Source organism: Pistacia vera, unplaced genomic scaffold (assembly GCF_008641045.1).
Source record: "Pistacia vera cultivar Batoury unplaced genomic scaffold, PisVer_v2 Contig421, whole genome shotgun sequence".
NCBI classification, from domain to species: Eukaryota; Viridiplantae; Streptophyta; class Magnoliopsida; order Sapindales; family Anacardiaceae; genus Pistacia; species Pistacia vera.
Window position 1 is genome coordinate 591,962 of NW_022196248.1, and position 11,796 is coordinate 603,757.

General features: G+C 26.6%; 1 protein-coding gene across 1 annotated transcript; it reads right to left on the reverse strand.

Moving 5' to 3' along the window:
• Positions 1 to 404: 404 nt before the first annotated feature.
• On the reverse strand, positions 405 to 2,501 carry LOC116142924 (alpha-copaene synthase-like). The gene is made up of 6 exons (XM_031428341.1): positions 2,339 to 2,501; positions 1,868 to 2,243; positions 1,570 to 1,788; positions 1,282 to 1,420; positions 946 to 1,194; positions 405 to 850 (listed from the first exon to the last, which is right to left on the reverse strand). Exons 1-6 carry the CDS (start codon positions 2,499 to 2,501, stop codon positions 554 to 556), a joined length of 1,443 nt encoding a protein of 480 aa, XP_031284201.1. The 3' UTR covers positions 405 to 553.
• Positions 2,502 to 11,796: the final 9,295 nt, after the last annotated feature.

The window sequence follows — 11,796 nt, forward strand, 5'->3', positions numbered from 1 at the left end:
TTAAGATTGGATTTGTTTTTGCTTTTCGATTACTATTACAATTAGGATTAATCAACATTAAGAGACTTCTTTCCTATTTTTTGTCAAAGATGATACAGTAATCTTCGAACTCATTCAAGGATAACTTATTATCATTGAATTATATAGTTTAGAATTGTATTTTTATTAGTTTGATACAATCAAATTCAATTGCGCTGTTCAAGGCCTAACGTCCTCGTAATTATGTGGTAGTTTATACTATGAATTAATACTAAATGGTTTGTAAATAATGAGGTGTTACTGATTATAATTTTAAATTATATGATCAATAGAACTATTGAAGCACAAATCAGAAAATTTTAACAATAACATTCAATCGTGAACACCATTACAGATTGAGATAGATTATCTAGTAGAGAATAACGTGAAAAATATATGTTCACTGAAATTGAAGTACAGATTTATTTAGGCTAACAACAAAACATATCTAGAGAATAACGTGCTAAATGTATCTTCACTGAAAGTGAAGCACAGATTTATTTAGGCAAACAAAAGAGCTATATATGCAGCTGGTTCATACTTCAAGGGAAATTGGGTTCACAAGCAAGGAAGCGATGTCCTTTTTTAGTTTATAAGAGTTGGTGTAGGTATCATCATCCTTGTATATAATATCCATGGCCCTTGAAAGATTTAGAATGCGCTTTAGAAGGGGCGCTGGTACCGCTGTTGGTTTCAGGAACTCTTGATTTGTATCTTTCCAAGCATTTGAAATTTCTTTGCTGAACAGTTTAATTACTTCTTCCTCGGAAACTCCATGCTGTATCATGTAACATTCCACACCTGAGGCGACATGTTTTCTCTTTTGCTCAAACTGCAAATATAGATATATTCAGTTTAATTTAGAATAAGTTGGACCTTATCCGAGAAACCCAACGGAATTCAAAATTAAGTAATGTTAGATTGTACCTTATGGGACACTATGTCATCCATGAGTCTGCAAATAATTGTTGAAGCTGTGATAATTTTAGGGTCATTGGCGAGCCAATCAAAGGCCTTCTTATCAGCAATCTGGCCCATGCCGAGGAAAGAAGTTGTTGCCAACATTTTGTATGTAGTAGTTACAAGTGAAACCTTCAAATATTCCTCCACTGTTGGAATATAGCCTTCATTGCACCACTTGGCTTCAACAAAGTATGCTTGGACCAATGTCTTCATCTGGAACTCAAAAAGTTGTTATATTCAGGCAAAACAACCTCTTATTAGTTAAGTAAATTAGGGTCATTAAATATACAAATAGCTTGCCTCTTCTATTGCATAATCAATACAATATGATCTTCCTTCCTTTGAAATCTCCTCCTCAGCTTCAGTGTAAACGTCTAAGAGTGCCTGATAAATCAGTTTCATGTATTCTGGAAGTACATCTATAGTACTATTGTCCCACCTGAATATCAAGTAAAAACATTGCCATTCTTATTCTTATATAAGTGGAAATTAGTTAGGAGTTGATTAGCTAGAAAGAAAATAGTGATTAATTAAAAGGTAAAAGTTATAACTATTGTATATGAAGAATATTTTTCTCTAATATTTGACCTTTTGATAGCATCAGTAAAAAGCTCAAGTTCTTCACGGGTGCCATAGGCATCGTAAGTATCGTCTAGAAGGGATGCAATGGCTATTACTTTGGTCAGAATCCTTCTTGCTAAGGCATATTGAGGCTCAAAGTACACACCCATTATCCAGAAATAGAGTTCTACAATTCTGTCTCTGGCATATGGCAGCTTTGTTTCAACATCTAAACTTTTCCACCACCTGGGATGCAAGTCAATGCTTAATTTCTAGTAATTAATTCCATAAACCTTTGGTGTTTTGAAGTAGTTTAAGAACTTACTTGGTGATACTGCTTAGCTCCTTCTGGTGCTGTACCTGTAACATGTTGAAATCTAATGTAGCAAACTTCAGTATTGTTCGATTCTGTGGATTCGCATCTCCTGAGTAGATATTGATGTAATGCCTTGCCTCCATTCTTGGTAATCCTTTGCGGATGGGCCTGTTCAAGGCACGAGTTATTTGTTCTGCAAGCTCAGCACTTACTTGAGTAACCATTGACTCAAGGTGAGCTTTTGTGAAAGCTATAGCTTCATCCAGGACATCCTCTCCACGTATGCCAATATGCGCAGCCTCATACAGACTTAGCATGCCCGATACATCATTGATTAAGGATTCCTTGAACTTTCCTCGTTCATCTTTAAATTTGATAAATATATCTGTTTAATGATGAAAATTTTATTATCCAAAGAGCATAGGTTCAATTCAGGCAAAAATTAATATATATATATATATATATATGAAAGTATATAACCACAGGAACATGTATCCTTGCTGTCTAAGCAACCGAAATCGCAGAGACCATTGCATAGATTCCTATCATCAGCGCAGTGTTCATGATATAGTTCTTCTAATGCTCTCATCTCTTTCTCGAAATGATAATCTACTCCCAAGCGTTGGACAACATCATCAAGCATAATTTCTGAAAAGTCTTATCGGTGGTTGAGATTAACATCCTTCTAACCTCTTGTTTCAGTCTTTGGAATTCTTGTTCAGTTGTAGCTCATGGTCTAAACAAGAATTTGACAGAGAAATTAAAAAAAAAAAAGGAAAAAAGTACGAACATAAAACAAAGATTAAGTAACTTCATAACTAAATGAACCATGAATTAATACAAATACTGATCTTATCTACTTTAACTTGGTAAACTAATAGCAACATATTAATTTGATACTAGAAAGATCATAAAAACCAATATTTCAATACTCAAGACTAAATGATGAATTAGTATACCACAAAATCAGAAGCATATGAGAGGAAATGACTCCCCCAAATGCTGGATGATATGTAGTTGTAGGACGGTTAATATTATTTGTAGCAACGACTGCTAAACTTCTGCATGAGCATCCATTAATTTCTTCTTCTCTTGCAATTTGTTAGAAATAAGGTGAGCTAAAGAGTTTGATTTTTGTGCTTAAGGGGTTGTGTGAGCGAAGAGTAATGTTTATGAGGTATATATATAGGATTTCGAAGGTTGCATGGATAACTAGTCATCAAAGAAAAATCGTCATCTATGGACAAAGGAAAGAATAGAGAAAAGTTCACATCATGCAACAGTAATATACTAATAATATTGTTCGCATCAAAGTAAATATGTAAAACATGCTCTAACTTTTTGAATTATTGAAGTAATACTAATCTTGGGTGACACATACATGCAAATTGCCAATATCTATATGAATATTGAGTAGGGTTATTATGTAAAATGATGGAGCTTAATGAGTTTAATGATTTTTTTTGGAAAAATGAGGTGCATTTAATGAGTTTGGTTTTTGTGCCTAAGGGTTTTGTGATAATGTTTGTTGAGGTATTTATAGGAAATTTAGAAGGTTGCACGGATATTAACCGCTATGACTAATAAACTTTTGTTTTCATCAAAGCAATATGTCAGTGCTCTGACTAGGGGTGAGCACGGTAACGGATAGAACTGAATCGAGGGTAAGAATCGAAATCGGAATCGACCTACCCAGAACCTGCACTGTGCGGGTGGTTCCGGTTCCAATTTTGGAACCACTACTGTGCGGTTCCGGTTCCGTTCTTACCCCCGGAGGAATCGGAACCGGAACCGGAACCTGTAAAAGGGTACCCTGTTTGGACCTGTAGGGTACCCTGTTTGGAACCTTTTTAGAACCTGTTTTGGAACTGTTTTTGGAACCTGTTTAGAACCATTTTTGAACCTGACTATAATAAAATTTGTGAAAGTAAATAATGGGGAGTTTCTATTATTACATAAAAAAAATTTAAAATAGAAAAGTTAAATTTTTAGAATAACCTAATTAAATAAATATACGAATACAATATACTTATTACATATAAATTACACCATATTAAAAGCTTTAATATTTATAATACTTAATATTAAAGTTTTGATTAATTAAGTGAATAATTGGAATTTGATCCAATTAAAGTGTTTTACATTTTTAATGTTATTATAAGAATTATTTTTGAATAAAATAGTATATTTGATTGAGTAAATAATTTAGTTATTTACTTCAATTACAAGTTCTAAGTTATATTTATAATAAATTAATAATTAATATTATATATTAAATTGATAAACTTAATAAATTTAATTCTAGTTAAATATCATACTTAATCAATTATAACATTACTTATATGTAAATGATTACTTAATTAATTATAATTTTATAACATTACTTATGATTTAAGTATAATTAATTATAGCATTACATTAATTGATTACACTTAATTAATTGACTTTATTATAAACATTTGTGCAAACTTAATTAAGATTAAAAATTTAATTAATTATAATATTACATTAAAATTTATAGTATATTATTAATAGTTAATTCACTATAACATTACATTATAGTATGATTATAATTAATTATAACATTACATAATTAAATATTACTTAATTGATTATGAGTTATGATATTATTTTTTAAACATTAGTAATTACTAATTTGCTACATAAACATTAGCACAATACTTAATTAAATGATAAGAAATTTAATTATTATAACATTACCTTAAAACATTCATTATAACATTAATTAAACATTACATTATAGTTAAATATACTCATTAAATTATATATTATCATATTACATTATATATTATGATCACTTACTTAATTATAGCAATCATGTTAAATGATTACATAATTACATAATTAGTTTGAATTTATACATTACATTATAAACATTAGTAATTTACTAATTTACTATATTATTACATTACTTAATTAAACGATTAAAAATTAATTATTATAACATTACTTATATATTTATAATATATTACTTACAATTATAACATTCTATTATAAACATTAGTAATTAATCAAATGATTTGAAATTTAATTAATTATAATATAAATTATAGATTTATAGTATGATATTAATTCATTAGAACATTACATATACTATTATAGTATCATATAATATATAACATTACATATTAAAATATTCTTAATTGATTATGAGTTATGATATTATATTTTAAACATTAGTATTAGTAATTTACTATATAACATTAGCACAATACTTAATTGAATGATAAGAAATTAATTATTATAACATTCTTATAAACATTTCATTATAAACATTAATTAAGCATTATATATAGTTAAATAATTACTCAATTAAATTATTATTATTATATTATATTATATTATGATTACTTACTTAATTATAGCATTATATAGTTAAATGATTACATAATTACTTAATTAGTTATGAATTTATAACATTACATTATAAACATTAGTAATTTACTAACTATACATTACTTAATTAACGATTAAAAATTTAATTAATTTAAAATTACTTATATATTTATAATATGATTACTTAATCAATTATAACATTCCATTATAAACATTAGTATATTAATTAAATGATTTGAAATTAATTATTATAATATTAAATTATAGATTTGTAGTATGATTACTTAATTCATTATAACATTACATTATACTATTTATAGTATGATCATATAATTAATATAACATTACATAATTAAATAATTACTTAATTGATTTGAGTTATGATATTATATTTTAAACATTAGTAATTACTAATTACTACATAAACTTAGCCAATACTTAATTAAATGAAGAAATTTATTAATATAAGATTACCTTATAAACATTAATTAAGCATTACATTAAGTTAAATAATTACTCAATTAATTTAATATTATTATTTACATTATATATGATCACTTACTTATTATAACATTATATAGTTAAATGATTACATAATACTTAATTAGTTGAATTTAAACTTACATTATAAACATTAGTAATCTACTATACTATATTTACTTAATTAAACGATTAAAAATTTAATTAATTATAACATTACTTTATATATTTGTAATATTACTTAATCAATTATAACATTCCATTATAAACTAGTATTTAAATTACTGATTTGAATTTAATTAATTAATATTAAATTATAGATTTGTAGTATGATTATTTAATTCATTATAACATACTTATACTATTTATTATGATCATATAATTAATTAAACATTACTAATTAATGATTATTGATTATAGTTATGATATTAATTTTAAATATTAGTAATACTAATTTACTACATCATTAGCACAATACTTAATTAAATGATAAGAAATTTATTATTTATAACATTACCTTATAACATTAATTAAGCATTACATTATAGTTAAATAATTACTCATTAAATTATTATTATTATATTACATTATATTATAAACTTACTTAATTATAGCATTATATAGTTAAATGATTACATAATTACTTAATTAGTTATGAATTTATAACATTACATTATAAACTTAGTAATTTACTATACTATTACTTTTAATTAAACGATTAAAAATTTAATTATTTACATTCTTTAATATTTGTAATTAATTACTTAATCAATTATAACATTCCATTATAACATTAGTATTTTAAATGATTTGAAATTTAATTATTATAATATATTATAGATTTGTAGTATGATTACTTAATTCATTATACATTACATTATACTATATAGTGTGATCATATAATTAATATAATTTACATAATTAAATGATTACTTAATGATTATGACATTAATATACATTAGTAATTTACTAATTTGCACAATATTAATCGAATTATTATAATTTATTATTATAACTTATATATAAATTATGGTATGATTATTTAATAATTATAACATTTTATTATAAACAATATTATAATACTAATTAAATGATTAACAATTTAATTATTATAATATTACATTTTAATTAAATAATATATACTTATTAATTATAACATTACAATTACATTGTAGTATGATCACTTAATTAATATAACATTACAATTTACTTGTAGTATGATCACTTATTTAATATAACATTACTTGTTTCTAATATTAATTTACTAAATTATATTTGATATTTTTAAATACCCAATTACCATTATCATTAAATTGATAAATTTATAAACATTAATATTTATTACTTATCAAATAGACCCCTAGCAAATGGCAATGTTAGTAATTAGTATTAAGAATTGTTGTTTATTTAAATGATTTTGGTGAGTATTTATGTGAATTGTGATGAATAATTGTTTGTGTTGGTTTTGATTGACGAATTTTATGTGAATTGTGATGAATTGGTTGAATTCAAGCGTTGCTTAGAGATTACAGGTTTGAGTTCATTGCAAATGAATGAATAAAAATTTGTAGGGGTGTATTTGTAAACTTATAAGGTGTTTTTGTTATTTTTTAAACTAATAGGGGGTAATTGATTTTTTACAGGATACCCTGGAAAGGAACCGGAACCTGCATTTTAGGTTCCGTTCTTGAATGAAGAACCTGTATATATACGGTTCCGGTTTCGGTTCCTTTTTTGGAAACCTATATTGTGCGGTTCCGATCTGATTTTTCAAAAAAGTACAGGATACCCGAAACCGCTCACCCCTAACTCTAAATATGTAAAGCAATATGTAAAGCAAACGTGCTCTAACATATGTAAAGGTGCTCAAACTTTTTTAATTATTCGAAGTACTAAATAATGATGGGACACATGCCTGCAACTTGCCAATATCTAACTGGTTTGACTTTTTTTAGTGAGCACCCGCTGTTTCCGGAAATCGACCTTAAACCCACTTTTTAATGGAGTGTTAAGTTATTTTGTTCAAGTTTGAACGAAATTAGTGGCGTTATTTTTATTGTTAAAATTTAATCTATCAATATCCAAAATTTTCTAACAATGTTAAAAGACTAACAAATATGATAATTTCTTCTGTAACTTGAACATAAGATCTCTTTGTATATAACCCTAATGGTTAAAGGATTTTCATCCGGTAATAAGAGGAGAAGTCTAATGTATTGTTTAATGGTTGAAATTATGAAATTATTGATAAATTTAAAGGTTGAATTGATGACATTTCTGAAACTAGCAGGTGCTTATAAAAAAAAAAAAAAAAAAAAAAAAACACGCGAGGGTGAAGGTCATAATTTTGAAACCGGTAGCACTTACTATAACCAAGACACGCACACATGATTAGACTCTCAATTCTGAAACCAACCGACCACTAACTACAAAAAGATCAAACACATAAGGCTTTATAATAAGGAGTTGCTATTCTTACAAGAAGCTTACAAAGAGGCATACAAAGTTAATCTCTACCCTTCATCTTCATCATTTCTCTCTCTCTCTCTTTCTCTTTTTCCGTTTTTCTTTTGTTTTTTCCTTCACTTTGTAAGCTATTTTGTAAACTTTTTGTAAGGATAGCTTACCTTATAATAAATAACCCAATAGAGTAAATATACAAGTCGGGGGCTTTTACATGTGCTTTATTCTTCCAAAAAAAAAAAAAAAAAAAAAAATCAAATTTCTCATCATTGAAGTCCCTTACCTATAATTTGCTTCAATCACTTATCTTTCATGTAATTGTCAATATCTTTTTTTTCAGGAAATTCTCAATCTTAAATTCTATATTATGTGTACATAAACTCAAAAATTTTGCACATTCAAATTTTAAGCCATTTCACACTGGAACAAATTAACACAACGCCTGGGTTAATTCTGAAGCGGGGCTTCCGTTTATTGCAGGAGAATTACATGTTGATGATATATACCTGATTTTATAATGTAAAAGATAGCATATAGAAATTTGGATTTTGGAGAAGATTTAGGCCGATTACCTTAAAGCAAAATGCACTAACATTTTATAATTATATCATCAACATGATGAATGACTGAACAAATCCAATACAGTGCTGATATCACTAAATTTTCATATGTAAGCAGATAAGTATGGTGATAGAGACTTGCAATGCAATGGTTAAATTATAATTACTCCACATAATAAATAAATCATGGGTCCAAATAAAGTACATTGATAATATATACAATGCAGGTAATTAACATAATGTTTACAATCATCCTCATGTTGAAAGAAAACGTTTTAATTATGGAAAGAATTGGGAATATGACACCAACACACACACACACACACACACACACACACACACCACATATATATATATATGGGTCTGTCCTCAGGACACCCGCATTCAACTTGATCCATATTATTATTATATAAAATTCTAATTAAATCCAACTTTATTTAATACTCCCCCTCCCCCCCCCCCCCCCAAAAAAAAAGATTTAATGATACTTTTCATCTACAAACTTTTAAATACAATTTTACTATTAAATTTATATTCAACAGCGAATAAAGAGTAACCTCGGTTAAGACTATTAGCGCTTTTGAGAGGGAGGTCGGTAAGTTTTTTAGTGGTGGAAGGTTGGATTTTGAGTTGGGATTGATCGAATTTGATTCGGGAGGAGCGGCTACGCAAACTTTAATTGCTCAATTGCTGATGATTAACGAGGTCGACATAATGGGTTTGAGGGGTTTTGGTGAGTGATGATCAATGAAGAGAATGGTGGTATGTGGATTATACGATACCGAATCAGAAATAAATATAATTTAGTAATAAAGTGATATTAAAAAATTTATAAATAGAAAATATCACTAAACTATTATGAAGTGGAAAAAAGTCATTTACGCTATAGTCATAGACTTATAACAAGACAAAAGCAGTATGAGACGAGAGTGTTTAGCCTGCCCTTTATAAATTGTAATTATAAAATGTGTGTGAGAAGGATTTGTGCGTTTACATTCGAAAACAAAAGAACGGAAGAAGGAAATAACAATGAGTTGCCACTCTTTACTCTTTTATTAGTTTATTCCTTTTATTATTGTCCTTCCTTTTACGAAATCTCACTTCCACTTGTCCCCTTCTACCTAACCCACTGTTCTATTTATTTATTTGTATTTGTATTTGTTTTTACTATTTAGTAACCAATTTGTTGCATGTAATGTACATATATTTTAATTAATTTGCTTTTGCCTGTTAAAGTGTTTCTGTATAGATATTATAAGGTGTTGATTTCATCAGAAGATATCCCTTTAATCAATCTCTTAAAAGATAAAAATATTTAGAGGGTGATGATTCCCTTGATAAACATATGTTTTCTTATTATTGGTCTGTACTTAGAAATAAAGTGACGTGTTGGTGAAATTCTATATATCTTGGGCTCTTGGCCCATATATCCTTTTAAGCCACATGGTAAGATTCCAAGAAAATAAAGGTTTATACAACAATACAATATTCTTTATTTGTGATTCAGATATGCTGAGGGTAATAATGTATATATGTATACATTATTGTCCATGGCTTTGAAATGACTGAAAATATTACATGTTTATTATGCAATGGACAATATTACATTTACAACTCAATTTCACATTTTTTTTCTCACAACCTACTGGTTAGCTCCTAGATTTTTGCTTTGAATTTCTCAAATTCAAAATTCAAATAAAAATCCGGTAGTTGTTACATAGGCAGGGACGGAGGGAGGGGGGGACCCTCCTTGAGTTTTAATTTTTTTTGCTAAGTTTTAAAAAAATTGTTCTTATATTAAAAGTAAAATGCCAAAATACAAGTATGGTTTTCTCCCCCCTATCAAGCCAACAAGCCCCTTTTTTCTTCAATTTTTTAGGTAATACATTTTATATTTGTATTCTTTTATTTTGAAAGTTTAAGGTTAAAATATAGATTAAGATTTAAGAAGATGAAATTGCCATTTGGACCGCAAATTGTATCCATTTTTTATTTATTTGTTATGATATATTGAAGTTAGAGGAAGCAAGAAGATAATTTTTAAAGTTATTTTGAAGTTGGCCTTGAGACCACATTGTTTTATCAATTTTGGACGGTTTTATGTTTTTTTTTATTTTTTTTTTTATATGGAGAAGATGGGTTAAAGGGACTACATTATTTTATCCATTTTTATATTTGTTATAAAAAAAATGTTTGATTCAAATGAGAGTTAACTTTAATTGTTTTACAAGTATTATGAAAAAGTGGATTTAATTGTACAAGTATTTGGTTAATTTTTATACACATATCAATTCCATTTAAGCCCATTTATATAATGTAAGATCAATTTAAAAAAAAATATTATATTAAAATCTATTTCAATTTACTTTAATTTAATTTTTGTTAAAGTATTTAAAAATTAAAAAAAGAAAGAGATATACTTGTGTGTGTATGTGTCGTTAGAGTACTTTAACTTATTAGCTTTATAAATTTGTATAGTAGTTGTGATTTCACTTATATTAATAATTATTATTGTATACATAGATTATTGTTATTGTTTGGTTTATATTGAGTATCTAACTTATTTTGTTGTATTTTTCTTTATTAAGTAATAATGTATTGTTGTGTATATAGAAAAATATGTATTTGATAGTATTGATAATAAAATCATTATACAATACTTTCAAAAGATGAAATCTCATCAAGGATAATTATAAATGTATTAGTTAATGAGAATTTTATAAATATAAAATTTGTGTTTATTTTAATTTAAAATTGTATTATTCTTCCAACTTTGACTCCCTTACGTTTTATTTTTGACTATGTCTTTATATGTAAGGGTTGTGAGAAAGAGTTAGTGAGATTAGATTGTGAGCTAATCTTTATTGTATTGCAATTAGTTTATACTTGGAATATATCTCTTGTAAAGAGGTATTTATAGGCAGAGCAAATGGTCAACTAGCTAACAGTAGAAATTAAATAACTGGATGCTTGATGATAGCATTATATATAAATGTTTTAAACAGAACAAGTTTATTTTATTATTGCTTGAAAACACAGTAGATTCGTGTAGAAGATAATTGATGAATAGTAGTAAAC

Excerpts from the sequence above, each read along its gene's own strand:
- LOC116142924 (XM_031428341.1), bottom strand. The coding sequence starts at position 2,501 with ATGCTTGATGATGTTGTCCAACGCTTGGGAGTAGATTATCATTTCGAG. Across the intron at positions 1,421-1,569 it reads TTTACTGATGCTATCAAAAG|GTGGGACAATAGTACTATAG; the intron begins GTCAAATATTAG and ends CTTGATATTCAG. Across the intron at positions 1,195-1,281 it reads TTGATTATGCAATAGAAGAG|ATGAAGACATTGGTCCAAGC; the intron begins GCAAGCTATTTG and ends TTTGAGTTCCAG.